We start from the raw sequence: 19,504 nt of genomic DNA on the forward strand, positions 1-19,504 counted from the left end.
AAGATGTTGACCTTAAGTGAATGGTAATTTATATATGTGAAAAAAAGAATATGTTAGTATATATTCATAAAATCCTATCAAATATGCAAAGGGAAGAAGGACAATAGGAAAGGAAAATTGAAACTAGGTAAATCTAGTTTACACCATTTATCACCTGTATTTTATTTTATTTTACTACTTTATTTTTTAAATATTTTATTCTTTTATTCTTTATTCTTTTAATTTTTATTCTTTTAATTTTTATTATTTTATTATGTATCCCACCTTCATTATTTTTACAAATAGAATAGAATAGAATAGAATTTTATTATTTGTATGCCGCCCTTCTCCGGGAGGACTCAGGGTGGCGAACAATTCAAGGGGGAAAAGGGGAACATAAAAACAAAATACAAATAATAAAAGTAAACAACAGTTGCACAACCATACATGTCGAGAGGGGAGGGAACTCATCACCCCCAGGCCTGCCGGCAAAGCCAGGTTTTCACTCAAGGCAGTGAAAATATCCAACAGAACTTCTTTCTCAGGGGTGGTATTCGCTTACCTTCCCTACCGGTTTGCAAATGTGAGCACGCGTACCTTACGCGCATGTACTTTTCATGAAAAAGGGGCCTAATGTGATTCCATAGGACCGGGATGGAATGGAGGGGCCATCCACGATTTACACTATCGGTTCTGGTGAACTGGTCCGAACCGCACCTCTGTTCTTCCTCCTATTTCTGCACAAAATAACCTATTCTATGAGATAAGTTGGACTGAGAGAGAATGACTGATTCAGAGTTCACTCAACTGTCTTTCATGGTTAAGGCCATGAACTAATGACCGGCTAATTTCTAGGCGCTTTCCCATAATTTTCTAACAGCAGAATCTATTTTTGCTTCCCTCAACTAATGTTCATCAATCATAAGAAATACCTTTAAGTCTTTCTTTGCAAAAGATGTCATCTATTAGTCATGGTTATTCCCAATGCAAGACTGTGTTTTTAATTCCAAAGGATAAATATTATCCAACTATTGTTAGCTATAGTTATTGAATACATCAAAGAGTAAGAAAGAAACTAAATTCTTGGTGAAAAATTTTAATTACTCAATAAAGAGTTGTACTTAGTCACTGAAAAAACTATTTTGGTTAAAGTCTAACCAAACTTGTTTCCATGTTTGCATATGTAAATGTATTCTAAATTTTAAGCCTTATCAATTTACTGACTTAGTAAGATAATAATTGTGAACTTGTTCTTATTGTATGGATGTAAAAGCACTTTCCACACCCAAAACCCCTCAAATCTGGTATTTTTAATTATTTTACTTCTTCTTTTTTATTGCAGGTCTATAGATATTTTAGAACTGTCAGAACAAGAAGAACTGCTAAAGTTTCATTATCATACTCTCAGACTATACTCAGCAGTGTGTGCTCTTGGGAATAACAGAGTTGCACATGCTATGTGTAGCCATGTTGATGAATCTCAGCTTCTCTATGCAATTGAGAACAAATACATGCCAGGCTTCTTACGTGTGGGCTATTATGATCTTCTCATTGATATTCACCTTAATAGCTATGCCACTGCAAGGTTGATGATGAACAATGAATTCATTGTCCCAATGACAGACGAGACTAAAAGCATTACTTTGTTTCCTGATGAACACAAAAAGCATGGCCTACCAGGTATCGGGCTTAGTACATCTTTACGACCCAGAATACAGTTTTCTTCTCTCAGTTTTGTAAGAATTAATAGTGAGTGCTACCAATATAGTCCTGAATTTCCTCTAGAAATTTTAAAGTCTAAAACCATAGAGATGTTGACAGAAGCAGTTCAGGAGGGTAGCCTTCATGTCAGAGATCCAGTAGGTGGTACTACAGAATTTCTGTTTGTTCCTTTGATCAAGCTTTTTTATACTCTTCTTATAATGGGAGTCTTCCACCATAAAGATCTGAAGCATATCTTGCAGCTCATTGAGCCCAGTGTGTTTAAAGAAGATAACGGCCATGAAGATGAAACCCGAATATTAGTGAAGGAACTAGTTAAAGAAAGTCTAAATTTAGAGACAGGTGTGGATGAAATCAGAAGAGAGAAAGTTCCAGAAGAAGGACTTCTTCAAATGAAGCTTCCTGAACCTGTCAAATTACAGGTAATCATGAAAGAATGCATAGGTAATTGTATATTTTGTGGATTATTTTTCTACCTGAGACAAATTTATGTGCCCATATATGCACAAACATAAAAAAAGAAAAATTTGGGTTGGCAGTTTAAGAAAACGTTCTGGACATAGACAAAAGTGAATACAAATAGAAAAGAATATTTACAACATATGCATACTGAGAAGAATGTTGAGAAAAAGAAGAATATTGACGGTAAAGCTGTCAATAAGCAATAAATATACATTAATCAGAATAATGTGGTCAAAATGAAATTAAAACTTTAAGCTGAGGGAAAGATAAGGGGAGAAAATTTTTCAATATTTTGAAATGGAGACAATGAAAGGTTTAAAAAATAGAAATAGATAACAATGGACGTAGGTTGTATTAAAAAAAATGACTCAAGTGAAATAAAAGAAATACCCCATATCTGAAATTATAGTTTTAAAACTTTGTTACCCCATTTATTTGTTTTGTTTTATTAATTCTATTTCAGATGTGCCATTTACTCCAATATCTATGTGACTTCCAGATACGCCATAGAATAGAAGCCATTGTAGCATTTTCAGATGATTTTGTAGCAAAACTTCAAGAAAATCAGCGTTTCCGATATAATGAAGTTATGCAGGCTTTAAATATGTCAGCAGCTCTGACAGCCAAGAAAACGAAAGAATTTCGATCCCCACCACAGGAGCAGGTTAATAACCTAATAAATATTTTTATATTAGGGGTTTGTTCAGTTTAAAGAAAATATGTACAAGGTAATAATTTTCCAGGACCAGAGATTATAAATAAAAGCCAAACAGCCTTGGCGAATGAGAATTCTGATTTCCATAACATTTAGCAATTGTGTTTTAGCAGTCACTCTTGATAAAGTGAAAAATATGGATCAGGCCTGACATCAATTCAACTGTTTATGACTAAATATAGATTAAAATATTCTGTATGGGGACACACACACTCCTACATTAAGCAGTTGTCTTTTAGTGAGATCAGCTTTGTAGAATTCTGATGTATTCATTTTTATATGCACATATTTTAGTCATCTCTAATTGGAATACTTCTAACTTTTCAGTGGAAAAGGTTTATAAATGCAGGTAATCCTCACTTAATTACCACAATTGGGCTTGGCAAATTTTATCATTAAGTGAAGTGACTGTTAAATGAGATATCACATGATCATAATGAACTTAACCACTTTCTGCCCTGGTTATTAAGCAACTTATCCATGATTATTAAACGAGACTTCACATGCAATTTTACTGCCGGCTTTTTCATTGACTCTGGTTGTTTATAACAAATGCATAAATGGTGATCACATAAGCATGGGACATTATGACAGTTTAAATGCCCATTGTTTTCAAAGCACCTGAATATTGATCACTTACAACCAATGGTTGTAAATTACTTTTTCAACAGCATAGTAATTTTGAATTGTAGACTACCTGTAGTTTCTTCTCTACTTTTGTATGTGGAGTTCAGTTGACCCTGTATTCTCTTCTGTCTTTCAAGTATGTATCTTCAGGCAATATGAAAGTGCCTTGGATATTCATTACAACTGTTGTATAAACAAGTTGTTAGAATTTGATTCTAAAGAGTGAGACAGACACTTTTGACATCTTCCCTCCAGTCCTTCCCCTAAGGATGTCTTCTATTTTGCCATGAATGGGGATATTTTAGCACAGGTTATGGGTCATGGAGCTTGTACTAAGAGAAGAAGAATAGGAAAATTCTACTACATCTATTAGAAAGTTGTTCTTTGTGTTCCTTATTTTGCTCTCTTTTAAACTTCCTGATGCACAGAAGTTACCATTGGTAAAATGCAGCATCATGTATGTGCCAAGAGATTTTATTTGTGAGCTTTGCTCACATTTGTGAAAGAATAAATTAAAATTATTATGTAACTACACAGCGACAAATTAGAATACCAATTTTTAATTTAAGTTTTAAAATCCTGAACATCATTTAAACCATTTCTAACCAGCACTAAAAGGAATCCTTGATGACATTGATAATGTCATATACAAGCCAAGAGACAAAGATGTGGCTACATCATTTCTTTCAATATATTTTAAAGGAACTGAATTACTGAGCTATACAAAGTGAATATAATGATAAGTCATTAGAATGAACAAAATATATGCACTTCTTTTCATCCTTTCCTTTCATGGGGAGTTTCAAAGCATGCCTTGAATCTAGTAATATTATAGTAAATGTTTTATTGTACCTGCATACCACCTCTTACGTATTACTTCAAATATATTTGCTTTTAAAGATCAACATGCTGCTGAATTTTAAGGATGATAAAAATGATTGTCCTTGTCCTGAAGAAATAAGGGATCATCTTTTGGATTTTCATGAAGATCTGATGGCACATTGTGGTAAACCTGAACTCTGAATATTTTTCCCTGCTCCAAATATTAAAAAAAATAAAATACAGATAGTTTTATTCAACAGAATATGGTAGCGTGAAATGTAATTCCAATACAAATGCACTTAAAATTGCATTGAATACAGTTTTAGAACTGCAGTATCCATATTGTCTTCAAGAACCTGCTATCTCATATAACAACTGCTGCCTTGATCTAGCTTTAGGGCAAGCATGTTGAGCCTATAAGATAAAACTGGCAGGACTTGGCCAACTACCATTAAATTGCTTTCTATATTTTTTTCAGAACTAGGTTCTGAGATTGAAATGTAGTCTCCATAATACTGGCAGAATGTAACACACATCTGATGTCCCTGGGTTACTAGGATGCTCTTTTGCAATGCCGAAAAGGACAAGTTATGTGAATTTATACATCAATAAATGATGTACTTGAAAATATCAATCAAATTAGGGAAACCGTATTGAAATCTCTTAATGCTTTATTGGAATCAACATTTATTTTATTTCCCTAATTAAAAGTTTGACTTCTGGAATACTCTAAAATTATGGCCAGGCATGATTTCAAATAATGAAGCACTCTACTAACTGCTCTCAAAGTTCTGAAGCTAGTCTTGGAAATGAGTACAGATATATTGTTTAGTTGTTTTAATGCTGTAATAAATATTTGATATTTATGTCTAGGAATTCAGCTAGATGAAGATGGAATTCTAGATGGAAACAGTGATTTAACTATTAAAGGTCGCCTGCTATATCTTGTAGAAAGACTCACACACTTGAAAAAGAAACAAGCAGAGAAGCTAGTTGATGATAACAAGAAACCATGTAAGTAAAGTAAAATAAGGTTTAAGTTGTTACCTGAATCTAAGTAAGCATAAATAATTCTCTCATTCTGATATCATAATCTATTTCAGAATAAATGTCTATAAATTCAGTACTTTAATTTATAGTATTCTGAAATAATTGCATGTTCTATAACATAATACTACATTCAAAAAGTGCTGACTAAGAAGTTATATCTTCTGGCAAATCCTTGTTGAACTAATGGGATGCAAAACAAATAGAATTCAGATAGGCTAACAAAATACTGAGCAAATGAATAATTTTCCATTAGCAAGGATACATTCATGTGTATTTGTGGGAGGTGGGAGGTGTACGGTCTTTGGTAGGCAATGAAATGATGCGTGGAGGCATTTACTTACACTAAATTATTTGCTTCTTTCTTTTTGGAAGTTTCATAGTTAGGGCAATTCTCTTCTGCAATGTGACCCATAGCCCATCAAGACTAAATCTTGCACATTTATACCATTTAATTTGCATTCTGGAACACAAATCATAGGAATGATGGTCATTGCATGATAGCAGCTTCTTTCCCCTTTTCTCACTATTATTGGATAGATTATTATATTGTCTTTAATTCACTTGCTTTATAAATTTAATTGGTTAAACAATTATCTTCCATTTGTAACTTTATTTTAAAGAACTTATTTTATTGTGGTTCTTTAAAAATAATTGCGATTTTTCTAGCCCAATAACTAGTGAATGAACTGTTTCTTTTCCTCAAATTGGCTTTTTACACATATAATTTCTAATTTGATTATGTATTATTTGGTGATTTGCTTTTTTCAGAAATTCATCGTTCTGAATTTCTAATCCAAATTGGCATAGCATGTGATGATTATTAATAAAGGTGAAAAAAAGGTCTTGTTGTATGTTTGTCTTAATGCTTTCTACATCTAGCAACTCTCCAACAGCTGATATCAGAAACTATGGTACGTTGGGCTCAAGAATCTGTAATAGAAGACCCAGAGTTGGTGAGGGCCATGTTTGTTTTGCTACATCGCCAATATGATGGGGTTGGTGGCCTGGTTCGAGCCTTGCCCAAGACATACACAATAAATGGTGTATCAGTGGAAGATACCATCAACTTGCTTGCATCTCTTGGCCAGATCCGTTCTCTCCTCAGTGTTAGGATGGGCAAGGAAGAAGAGAAGCTTATGATTCGTGGATTAGGGTAAAACCTTTCTTTCTACATGTAATTTAACTGTTATATATTTGCTTTTGATTGATTAGTAAGAGAGAAGATTGTGATAGTCAGAAGTTTATTCTCATAGGGTTCAAGGTATTTGCATTGTGGACAAATAGGCTAATATGTGAAACAAAAATCTAGAAAACTGCTTATTTTTTATTAATTTCTTTCTAGTTTCTGACTTAAATTGAAATAATACAAACTGATCAGGTTCCTTGACAACATGTGATAATAATTGGTAATTTCTTTTTTTTTACAATAAAACACCAAAGTATTGGTATTTTGTATTTTAACTTTTCTTGAATAAATATTATTTAAAAAAAGATACTATTTGATAATTTTATGGGGGAGATATAGATAAGATATAGGAAAGATGGCAGACAACATTTTTAGAAATAGGAAATGTGTTTTTTATATATTAACTTTCTTTTTTAATAAGGAAAAAGTTTCTGAGATCAAAGTATATGTTTTCTAGGTAACTTAAACCATAATGTTTCTTCCTACAAATCAAGCATATGAGTATCGTGTTTTTAATTTTTTTATATATTCATTTTAAAAAATCTGGATTATACAACAATATATGATTTTTTTAAAGGTCTCATAGAAATAAATCAAATGGAAATCTGCATCATCCATATTCAATATAGAACAGCCTTAATTTAACTGATGAGCTATTAAAAATAGCATTCTTTTTTTTCCTTGAGGAGAATAAAATGGTGGAACTCATTAAATGTAAAAGTGGGATGTAAAACCCGCTTTTTGCAACTGTGAATGCATCATTTTCACTTCTCTCATATTAAGATATTTTATTTTTGAATTATTAAATGAAAATAATTTTAAGTTTTCAACTAAAAATAATTTTAAAAAATCTTACCCTTTGGATTAGTAGTTCTCAAATATTTTGATTTTCGGATCCTTTTACATTCATAAAAATTATTACAACTCAAAAGCGTTTTGGATTATATGGATACTATTTTATATATTATTTATGTGATTCTTATCACCTTTATTATTTTTTTCAAATAACTCAAGATAGCAAACATAATATTCCTTCTTCCTCTATGTTCCCCAGAACAACAGCTCATATCTATCATGGTTGTTTTTTCTATAGGTACTAGGCATCTCCAACAATAAATCCGATGACTATGACATGTGAATTTGAAAAGCAGTAACCATAACTCCTATTTTTTTAAAAAAACTTTCTTTAAGCTTGAATTACAATTCACAGTTAGAGTTTCAAGTCCAATTCAAGTCTAATTCACCAATTTGTTCAAATTTGTTCATGTACTTCATTGTTTTGGGGGAAGGAGAAGGATGGGTGCCCAAAGCCTTCCTAGGAGCTTTGCGATATGTACAGGCAGAACAGGGGTGGGTTCCTGCCAGTTCTAGCCTCTTCTATAGAAGAGGTTCCACAAATCTACCGTGCCATTTGGAACCGGTTCCAGCTTCCTCCCCTGCCCGTCCAGACCACACTTGCCCCACCCGCCGCTCACTGATTGGCTGGCTCACCAATCGCCCCGCCTGCCTCTAAGAGTCCTATCTAAACCTTAAAGTCTTAAAGCTGTCAAGTTTGAACATCCCTGGTTTTTTTTTCTAAATGGTTAGGGGTGCAAGGGTCTTGTAACTTGACAGCTTTAAGACTTGCACACTTCAGTGCCAGAGTTCCTGAGCCAACATGACTGGAGGAGGAATTCTGGGAGTTGAAGTCCACAAGTCTTAAAGCTGTCAAGTTTGAACACCCCTGGGCTTTTTTTCCTAAAGGGTTAGGTGTGCAAGGGTCTTGTAACTTGACAGCTTTAAGACTTGTGTGCTTCAAATGCCAGAGTTTCTGAGCCAACATTTTGGTTGCTAAGAAAGAGCCTTGTTAAGTGAGTTCCACCACATTTTACAAGTTGGCCACGCTACCCAGTCACATGACTGCCAAGCCACTCCCACTCGGTCACATGGTTGGCAAGCCACTCCAACTCAGTCACATGGCCAGCAAGCCACTCCCACAAAGCAGGCCACACCTACAGAAGAGGTTCTAAAAAAATTTGAAACCCACCACTGAGGCAGAGTGGGAGGGATGTGTGAAACCCCAGTAATTTGCTTGTGACTCACCAGTTTTAGAATCTCTGCTCTAGGATATTTTGAATAAATTCCATTTTTTTTGTTTTTAGAAACCACATTAAATGGTATGGATTGGACAGTAATATTTTATAAGTAGATGTAAAAGGACTGAGATTTCAATTTACTTTTTTTTTTTTTTACTATTTTTCTATTTCAAATAGGGACATTATGAACAATAAAGTTTTTTATCAGCATCCTAATCTTATGAGGGCATTGGGGATGCATGAGACTGTAATGGAAGTAATGGTGAATGTACTTGGAGGAGGAGAATCAAAGGTAATGTATAAGCATAATATACATTTAAATTTTGGCTCTGACACCAAACAAAGCTGCTTATCTCTTATTGAAGACCAGATCTTATTTGGTTTAATTTGGGATTCAAATTATTTTCAAATTTCCACATTTAACAATGGCACCCTACAAACTGGTCACTTAAGTCTAAGAATGATAAGTAAGTTTAAGTAATTTTTTTACAGACTGCAAACAGAGCAATCAATATTAAGTAAAGGTTTATATATGGATTTTGTTGTCAGTTCATTATGAAAGCTCTGAACATTATTACCTAGTTTCACAAAGAGCTTTCCATTGCAAACTTTCAAATTAATATTATCCTCCCCGCCAATAATCAAAAAGAATATGGTAGCATCTTTTAAGAGTAACAAATGTTGTTATAGGCTTTTCTGACCTGTGGCTTATTTCATCAGACATATGAAGTAGCTTAAAAGAGGTAAGATTTACATTTATTGGAATGAGCAAGGTTGGATTTATTAGTTATCTGTGTTCAAGTAGGGGTTTATCACAAGTGTCTCAGAATGGTTGCATCTACTGTAGTACGCTTATTAAAAATGCATTGAATGGCTTCAGTTGTGAGCTGTAGGTCAGCAGAAATCTGTTTGTGGTTTCTCCCTGGGAATCAATCTGGCTCTATTGATTTGAATATTGATCTTGTTGAATGCTTTGTTTAATTCCATCAGTTAGCTTACCTTTGGCTCATAAGTCAGAACAAATGTGATTGTATTGTAGATCTTGGCTACAGAAAGTAGTTTGGATGATATATTCTAAAGGGAATATGGAAGCATGAGGTATGCACATCAGTCTATAGGTTTCCTGTTTAACATAATGTTTTTGAATCCATCAGATAATTTTAGTATGACATCAGTGTAGTAAATTTATTCTGTAGAGTGGACCAGGTTCAGGCTGATAGTGTGATAGTCTTAATGGCAATTAATGAGAACTTAACATTAACTTAACATAAGTTCCATTGAAGTTTGATGATTCAGAATTGAGGAAACATTTTTCTAGGTCAACCATGAATATGTTGGCATATTGTGGGGTTATGGGTGCACATCCAATACCTTGGCTGAAGACCCGCTGAACTGTTTTGCTCACCAAATAATTCTCATTTAAGTTTTTTTCAGCAGCTGCAGCAGCAGATAGTCTGAGCTATTTAATGATAAACTGGGAGATACCCCTTTATCCATGTTTATGCTACTTGTCATGTATTTCGGTTCATGAAATTACATGCCCAAATTTTATTAAAATACAGGCTTTACGGGGACAATTTAGTTTGTAGAACTTAATTAGTTCTAAACTGGCCCTTTATCCAAACACTTATACTGTCTGAACTGTATGGTTTTTATAGGAAGTGGAATTGAGGTGTGTGTGCATTTATCAACTATTCAGGTCACTATTGTATATAAACTAATTAGCAAACGTATGTACTTAGATGCCCAATTACATGACTATGTGGTTTATTTTTCCATTTCTTCCTCCACCAAATGATAAGTTCAATATACAATCCTGTTTGGCTATGATCAAGTGAAGAAATATGTGCAAATGAAGAATGAAACTACAATAGCATATTTTTTTTACCTTCTTTTTCCAACTGGTCATTAAAATTCAGTCTACACAGGATATATATACATTATTTGCCATATATTTCAATGTGCTAATATTATCTAGTGTGCATTTATTTGAAGGATGTTGAAATACATCAGTTTAGTTATTTGCTAACTTTTGGATTTCTGCAGGTAAACCTCTCTACAGATAAATGTAGAGATACTGTATGTTGAATTCTGTCTACTTAATAAGGAAAAATCTAGTGAACAATGACTACTGAAACCACTTGTCAAGAGATCTTGTGGCATGGGCTGCCCAAACATTTATGCAGGGAAATACTGAGAGAAAGCGGGGGAAAGGTTGAGGCAATACTTTAATTTCATGTCACAGTTTAGTGCGGGACGGGCATACAATGATGGAGAAGTCAGCAAGCTTAATTGGCTGACATTAACTTGGCAATCTACCATTAAAAAATTTCAGAAAAATTCAGCAGTAATTCTAAAGTATGAAAACAGGGTTGGTAGTTGAAGCAGTTAAGAACGTATTTTCTAAGAGATAGAGCTATCATGATCATTTTCAAAGAAGGGATTACTTGAAACAGTAGAGATGGGAGACTTTCAAGACAATACATTTGGTCCGATGTATGCTTTGATCCTAGGAAATTATTCTACCTTTTGTTGCGCCAATAACAAAATTTAAAATTAAAATTTAAACTTGATAGAAAAGTCTTTCTTTGAGCAGAGGGAAAGTTTGAAGGCAGAGGGACTGAAATTATAGAATCTGCATAAAAAATGAGAATATGGAGGAGGGTTTTGCAAAGCAAAATTCAGGCTTGATTTGTGAGGAGAAAGGGAAGAACATTCTGGAAATGTCAGAGAGCAGACTATTAATAAGGAGCAAATATTTGTTGGGTTTTTTTAACCTAATATCAGAGCCAGCTTTTCCCAATGCAGCTCTTTTTCTCCTATTAGGCAATACTTAGGATGCTAGGATTTTCTTGGTCATGTACTTAGAATTTTCCTTTGTTGAAAAATTGGCCAAAGTGTATTGGAATCTTCAGTTAGCCACAATGACACTCTATGATATCATAGCACAAGTTCTGTTCTTGCATTAATCCACTATTTGCATTCAAATGTCAGGGGAACACATTTCATGCCCCCCTACTTCTGCCAGAGAATTTTTACAGTGGAGCCATCACTTGATTTGCTTGATAATAAAGGTCACATCCTGTGGTTTTTACTAATGTACCATCTTCCTTGGATGGAGATTCTTTGGTTTACAATTTTTAATCTCATGAATAATGGAACTGAACTGAACTTTCCATTTATCTATTATGACCAAACCTCAATCTGCTTCATTTTATAATGCACAGAAACAACTTTAATGGAGCCAAAATTTAAGCAATCAAGATTTGTTCGATTCTCAAATATGTATCTAGATACAGTATTGGAGTTGTTTTGCAGAAAATTACATAAAAAAGGAAATAACTTTATCTTCAGGTTTATATATATGTACTATTCTTTTCTAACATAGTACTGTTTGTCTAGGAAATCACCTTTCCTAAGATGGTGGCAAACTGCTGTCGTTTTCTGTGTTATTTTTGCCGCATCAGCAGACAGAATCAGAAAGCCATGTTTGACCATCTAAGCTATCTTTTGGAAAACAGCAGTGTTGGACTTGGTAAATATGTATTATATTTTCCCTACCATACACTACCCATTTTGTATTTATTGCTGTGAACTCTTTTTGGGGTTCACAAATTAATGGCTACTTTGTATATTCATTCTAAGATGTTTCAAGGCTTCCAACACCTCTTAATAATGAATTATTCTTACTTTTATTATTATGTGCTATCATTACTTTTATTATTATGTATTATTCACGGGCTGACCATTTATGCAGTTTAGCCTGCTTGCGAAAGATATGTTTGTTTTTTTACTGTATCCTCATATCCCCTAAATACTGAAAACGTATGCTCATTTGGTATATGGAATAAAACTTCAATGTACAATAAGTACAAGTGTTGTATTATTTGGATGATATTGTCTCAACAAAAGCATGGCTGTATATTATAAAATGTGGTTTTCAAATTTGAAATATTTCATTTATCTACTGTATTATGTTAATAGGATTCTGTGCTGTTTTAACATGTTGCCAATTTCTGAAATTCATTTGATAGCTTCTCCTTCTATGCGTGGATCAACACCTTTAGATGTTGCAGCAGCATCGGTAATGGATAATAATGAGCTTGCACTGGCTTTAAGAGAACCTGACTTAGAGAAGGTAAATCATAAGTAATATTACAGAGTCTATATTTTGCAAGTCTGCATATATTTCTTAACATTCAGTAAGAGCAGTCTGCATCCTGTTAGCAATGTAATTTTCATATACAAGAATCCCATATACATTACGACTCACAATTCATACTATCACCTAGAAGTTTAATAACTGATTGGTTTGCCAGCAACTCCAGTCAAAAACATTTTGAGGTAGGGATCTTATTTTGATATTATGGTGCAATATGTAGTAGATTTCCACAGAATCTGAGAATGAAAATGTCAATGATGGACCACCATTTTGGATACAGCAATTAACTTATATGGAGATCTCTCTCTCTCTCTCTCTCCCTCCCCCCTCTCTCACACACACAGACAAACGGAAGGGAAGCTTGGTTTTAGTTTCATCTTAAAAACACCAAGCTTTCTTGGAAGAGTAGATCTATGGACAGAAAATGCCATGCGTCTGTAAAAAATGCCATCAGTCTGTGGGAGCAACATGAAAAATAATGGGAGACAGAAGTACCAGAAATACAATTTATTAAAAAGTGATCACTAACATAAGAGAAAATCAGAACTGTATACACTTTCCAGAATAGAAATAAATGTAAAAATTTAGTACATTTATTTTTTCTGTAGATGTATTGACCATCAGATTGTTAATAAAGGTAAATACAATGAACTATGATTAAGCCAAAAGCAGAGTTGAAGGCGAAGGAGCTAAGACTACTATGGACAAAAGGACAGTCTGAGAATTATAGGTGAAGATTTAAAGAGCCAGGATGTAGAAGGGTGGAGAGTCTAGGAGTATGAAGTTTGTAATGGGCATCTTCAAATTGGGTAACATGTTATAAGATGACTATGGAATGTAGGCATTGGTAAAATATATATACATAGACAGAGAGAGGGGGAGGGACAAGGGCAGTAAATGCTTCTATTGTTTAATTTTGTCTTGTTCTTAGGTAGTTCGCTACTTGGCTGGCTGCGGTTTGCAGAACTGTCCTTTGCTAATTTCTAAAGGCTATCCAGATATTGGATGGAACCCAGTTGAAGGAGAACGATACCTGGATTTTCTTCGTTTTGCTGTTTTTTGCAATGGTAGTGTTAAGATACTACAGTTTTTGAATAACCTTGTTATTCCTAATCAATTATATCTTAAGTACATTTATTAATGTACCTGATGAAGTGCTGCTTCTCAGCATGTTTATGGCATCATAGATTGATAAATGTTTTCTTTTTAAGCAGCACTGAGAGAAACCTTGAGAGAAAACTGGACTCATTCAATGAATAGCATATCTTCCCTACCCAACACCATTGGCATCTCCTTCCCCACGTTCATCCTTCTGTGTTGCGAAACTTATGAAGCTCAGTTTATCCATTGTTTTTCTGGATGCCCTATAACTTTTCTAACTTCAAATATTCTGACACCATGCTCTGACTCTATCCATCTCTGGCTTGCCGGTTGTGTTGTAACGTTTCTCAGTGCTGATTTCACATCTAATACAAAATGTGCTGAAATACAGTTATTAGAAAGTAAGAGAGAAGAGTCAGGAGACTGTTCTAATGTGGTGGCTGGAATAATTTCTAGTGTTGTTATCTGAGCTCTTTTTAAATGCTGATAAAGTTGACGGAGTTTCTCCTAGTTTAACTGTTTAATTCAGTTCTTAAAGTTTGCTTTTGGGTTACAGATAGGGAGTTTCAGGCACAATGTAGGTTCTCCTTGTATAGTTGTTAAATTTCAAAATAAATAACACTGTGTGTGTGTGCATATGGGTGTGTGTAGATAAATATTGGGCTTCTTTATCATAAGTTATAGAAACTAATTCCAAATTTTTGGCTTCATCAAGTAGTTAAATTTCTATTTGATTATAGGAGAGAGTGTTGAAGAAAATGCTAATGTGGTAGTCAGACTGCTCATTCGACGGCCTGAATGTTTTGGACCAGCACTGAGAGGTGAAGGTGGAAATGGCTTGCTTGCTGCCATGGAAGAAGCCATAAACATATCAGAAGATCCTACAAGAGATGGTCCTTCATCAACTAATGGGTCCACTAAAACATCGTAGGTAGAATGGAAATGTTTATTCCCTGAATAAAATTTCTTTCAGGAGTCATTGTTTCTAAAATGAAGTGTATGGTGCTGGTCTATGACATTAATAACATTTATTGGTTTGAAATTCTATTAGGCCTATCACTAATCCTAATACATTTCTTAAGTATAATATCCAATGTTATTTGTGTTGAGAATTTTAATAACAATATGTTATATATGATAAAAATAATAAGAATCTTCTTTTTAATATAAATACAAACCCTCAAGATTGGAAGAATATCAGTATAGCAATAGCACTTAGACTTATATACCACTTTACAGTGCTTTACAGCCCTGTCTAAGCGGTTTACAGATTCAGCATTTTGCCCCCAACAATCTGGGTCCTCATTTTACTCACCTCTGAAGGATGGAAGGCTGAGTCAACCTTGAGCCTGGTGAGATTTGAAGCATTAAAAGCATTTGTAAGCCATATATCCTGTTTATATCCTATCTGTCTATTGTTAAGTAGATCACAGATAGGTAGATAGTGTTTAATCACTATCCTGCATAATCTAACTTACATGTTATAATTTCCATGTGTTCTAAACTTTTTATGGCATAGATCCTTTTACTGACATGGATTTTTCTGTTCACCAGCTATTATAATTGTTGAGCAAATGGTCTTCCTGCTGTTTTCAGATTATTTTTTTGTCCATGTTGAATCTGCACTCTGATTGCCAACAACAGCATCATTCCCTTTGTAATTTAGAACTACAGAGAATTGTTATGAGTAATTACTGCTAAAAAGCACCTTAAACATTTATATTTATGTGGAGTGGCAGTTGGAAGTTAATACGGCTTCATATCTTAGAGATGAATTTTCTTTAAATGACTGGAAGTGAATTTGTCTTTAAAAATGAAGTTGCTTAGAGAAAACAGAGAGAAAAGGAAAGTTTTACCTCCATCCCCACCCCGCAAGACATATCTGAGCTAAGTCTTTTCTAAATAGGGGAGATTAAATGTGTGCTCAAAAGTTAATCATATCTTCTCTTCTTAGATTCTTCCCCAAAGATTCAGAGGATATTTCTATTCCATTCCCAACTCCTCCCTCCCTCGCATTCATGCACACATATTTACAGTCTGGCATAAATATTTATGATTTGTATACCATATTTGAAAAATAGAAAATAGAATATTCTATTATATAAGATATTAAATGCCTAAAAGGAATAAATAAGATTCATTGTGCCTGTGGGCAGGTGGTTTATGATATAAAAAGATATTAGAAATGTTATGTGTCTATACAAAAATGCCCCTTCCACAAATCCCACCCAAAAAAGCCCTCTATTTCGTATTATTTTAGACCAAGGGCTTAAAATTGGTATAAAACTTTCACTATAATCCTAATTGTTTATCTGAGCACTAAAATCTAAGTTTTAACTGGTTATGCTAAGGCTTGAACATAGATATGACTAAAGATACATTATATAAACAGATTTAATACAGAAATTATTATTCCTTCACTATTTTTAAATTTCTTTGAAAAACCGAACAGAAGTGAAGTAGAAGAAGAGGATGATACTGTTCACATGGGAAATGCCATCATGACTTTTTATGCTGCTCTGATTGATCTCTTGGGACGCTGTGCTCCAGAAATGCATGTAAGGATTTATGTAATTAGTATTTATTATTTTTGTTGAATTTATATCCTAGCTGTGTTAATAATGTGAACCAGAATGTGTCATTCTTCACCCTTTTTCTGATTCAAGTATTCCTGAATTCATGGACTTGTGGGTGAAATAGTGGTACCCATGAACAAAAACCAGCAAGTTCTGAATAATGACATGGTTTGCAGGAGTATGAAATCTTCAGCAGGATCAATCTTATCTCTGTGTAACCTAGTGAAGATTTAATGGTATAGATAATTACGTGGCTGAGAGGAAGAAAATAATAACAGTAAAGTAGGAGACACAATTAAGTACATGGAAAAGATGGAAGAATAGACAAATAACTATTCTATGAATCTCATGTTATATTTGTGTTGATATAGATCACTTCAAAGTTCATATAGACATGGTAAAATTCAAATTTTTAGTTATTGTAGGTAGAATTTAGGATCAATATACCTACTTATTCCTTGACAGTGAGATAGGTGGCATATAAATTTAATAAATGAAAAGAATCTCCTTCAACTTTTACCACCAAATTTCTTGATTGGATCCTGTATGGGGAAAGGAAAGAACATGAGTATAAATAGGTATTTGTGTGATAGTGATTGTTGAATGAATAAAGTAACTTAAGCTAGAATAAACTCACTTCACATTGTAGCCATAGGGAAATCAAATATGTGATTTGATTTTTTATAATTGTGAACTTCTCATTTCTCTTTTTTTGACATAAATAGAATGTTAATATAATTGCCTCTTCAGATCCTTCAGGGGAATATTTATCATGAGAACAGCACCTCCTTTTAATAGTGCATCATTGGAATATGATATCAGGCCCATCTTTGAACAAATGTTGAGCTCTATGAGATTTCAACACAATTATATTCTGTTAATTCACAGAATTATTATCTGCACATGCATTTATAATTAGCTTAATCATAGAATTCTTATGTATAAGGATATATCTGCATTCTTTGATTGCTGCATTCTCATACAAGCCATCTAACTATTTAATTGCCTTATTCCATTAGCTCATCCATGCTGGCAAAGGGGAAGCCATTAGAATCAGATCTATTCTGAGGTCCTTGATTCCTTTGGAGGACTTGGTGGGTGTAATTAGCATTCCTTTTCACATGCCAACAATAGCAAAAGGTAAGAAAACTTGCAGTTTTTCCTTCTATTATTTATTACGAATGACTTGATTATTTCTTCTTCAACATGTGTGTAAAAATAGTTTTCTCTCTCTCTACTTCCCCCTCCTTTCCTTACCTTCAAACTCTCTTTCTCTTTTTTTCAGATGGCAATGTTGTAGAACCTGATATGTCAGGGGGTTTTTGCCCTGATCACAAGGCAGCGATGGTATTGTTTCTTGACAGGGTCTATGGAATTGAAAACCAAGATTTTCTTCTACACCTACTAGAAGTTGGCTTTCTACCAGATCTTCGTGCAGCTGCTTCATTAGATACGGTAACAAGTAACTTTTAACTTTCCTTAATTAGCATTTTCTGTTTTATCCAGATTTATCTTGTGCATACATTTTGATACTTTTAAATACTTTTTAAAATGATGAGTTAATGTTTTCAGTTAAAGTTGAGCAACACTTTGGATTCAAAGGGAACAAGGTGTGGGGGAACTTCATGTACCCCAGTCTTCAGTTCCTTAAGGCAATGGTGATTTATCTGGAGTTCCCTGGCTGTCTTTTGTAGTTGCTGTATTATTCTTGGAAAAGAAACATTTGGTTTAAAGCTTCTGAGACCTGGGAGCTCAGGTTTCAAGTTTAGTAGAAAGTTTAAAGTGAACACAGTTTCTCAGTGTTAATTAACCTTAAAAATGTCATTTAGGTTAGTAGAGAGAATGAGTGAGGGCTCCTTGCATTTTGTATTATATAATATTCCTCTAATATGTGGGTTTTGAAGTTAAAACCTTGACATAGCAACATAGACTTCCAGTTTTAAAAAATAAACTCTAATTTAAGCACAAATGAAGTGTTCAAATGAAGTGACCTCTGTCTGGTTAAATATCTGATTGTTATTGCATAAGATGATGCACAAATATCTCTAATAATAGGCTAAATCCAGATTGTTGTGTCATCACTGCTATTTCAAAATGAATGCAATTTTAATACGGGAATAATAAAGCAAATGATATGTTTTAATTATTTCTACTGCAGAAATTGGGGCAACAGTGAGATAGCCACAGTGAGATGCAGAAAACCTTATTGCCATCTAGTGGTCCTTCAGTGTTTAGATTCATAATTTTAATAAAAGATTGGAATAAAGAAAAAAAAATATATAAAATATGTATTTCACATTCTTAATAGCTCTGAAAAGGATTAGCTCAAACATACTGCAACTGTGTGTCATTTTTGGGCAGCAAAATATCTGAACTGCTTTATAATTTGATTTATAGGTTGCCCTAAGTGCCACAGATATGGCCCTGGCTCTTAATCGGTATCTCTGCACTGCTGTTTTGCCTTTATTAACAAGATGTGCTCCTCTTTTTGCTGGAACAGAACATCATGCTTCCCTTATAGATTCCTTGCTACATACTGTATATCGGCTTTCCAAAGGCTGTTCACTTACCAAAGCTCAGCGGGATTCTATTGAAGAGTGCCTACTCTCCATTTGTGGGTAAGGATCGATTATGATAGCATTGGTGGAGAGAGAAACACTAAAATAAAGGGAATACCTTCTGCAAGATATTCTTTTTTAAAATATATTGTTATTAAGAATTTTGATTACTGTCGTCTAACCTAATAGAAATTACACTTAGAGAAAAATAACAGAAAAAGTACACAAAAAAGGAAAAGAACATTAAAAAGGAGAAGAAAAGAAATATGTAAAGAAGAGATTTTCATGGTTGATTGTGTCAAATGTAAACAAGCTTAATAACTTGTTGTCCTATAAGGTTAAACAGATAACTCTTCATCCCATATACTATCTCTTCTCTAGAAGCAAATCCATATAATATTAATCCTGGTGTCAGCAAAAATTCCATAAAGGGCTGCCAAAACTTTGCAAAAATGTTTTATTTTACCCC

The 19,504-nt window shown here is 33.8% G+C and overlaps 1 protein-coding gene across 1 annotated transcript in view; it reads left to right on the forward strand.

Annotated features, from left to right (window-relative positions):
• Positions 1-19,504, forward strand: part of RYR2 (ryanodine receptor 2) — a 202,481-nt gene that overhangs the window by 91,559 nt on the left and 91,418 nt on the right. Inside the window, exons 37-50 of the mRNA XM_032216038.1 lie at positions 1,322-2,123; positions 2,627-2,827; positions 4,406-4,511; positions 5,201-5,341; positions 6,257-6,530; positions 8,816-8,930; positions 12,041-12,173; positions 12,673-12,776; positions 13,732-13,867; positions 14,642-14,828; positions 16,354-16,459; positions 17,497-17,617; positions 17,763-17,932; positions 18,875-19,095. Coding sequence (XP_032071929.1) covers positions 1,322-2,123; positions 2,627-2,827; positions 4,406-4,511; positions 5,201-5,341; positions 6,257-6,530; positions 8,816-8,930; positions 12,041-12,173; positions 12,673-12,776; positions 13,732-13,867; positions 14,642-14,828; positions 16,354-16,459; positions 17,497-17,617; positions 17,763-17,932; positions 18,875-19,095 — 2,817 coding nt within the window. The remainder of the gene's footprint in view (positions 1-1,321; positions 2,124-2,626; positions 2,828-4,405; positions 4,512-5,200; positions 5,342-6,256; positions 6,531-8,815; positions 8,931-12,040; positions 12,174-12,672; positions 12,777-13,731; positions 13,868-14,641; positions 14,829-16,353; positions 16,460-17,496; positions 17,618-17,762; positions 17,933-18,874; positions 19,096-19,504) is intronic.

The sequence above is a fragment of the Thamnophis elegans genome, chromosome 4, assembly GCF_009769535.1.
Source record: "Thamnophis elegans isolate rThaEle1 chromosome 4, rThaEle1.pri, whole genome shotgun sequence".
NCBI lineage: Eukaryota > Metazoa > Chordata > Lepidosauria > Squamata > Colubridae > Thamnophis > Thamnophis elegans.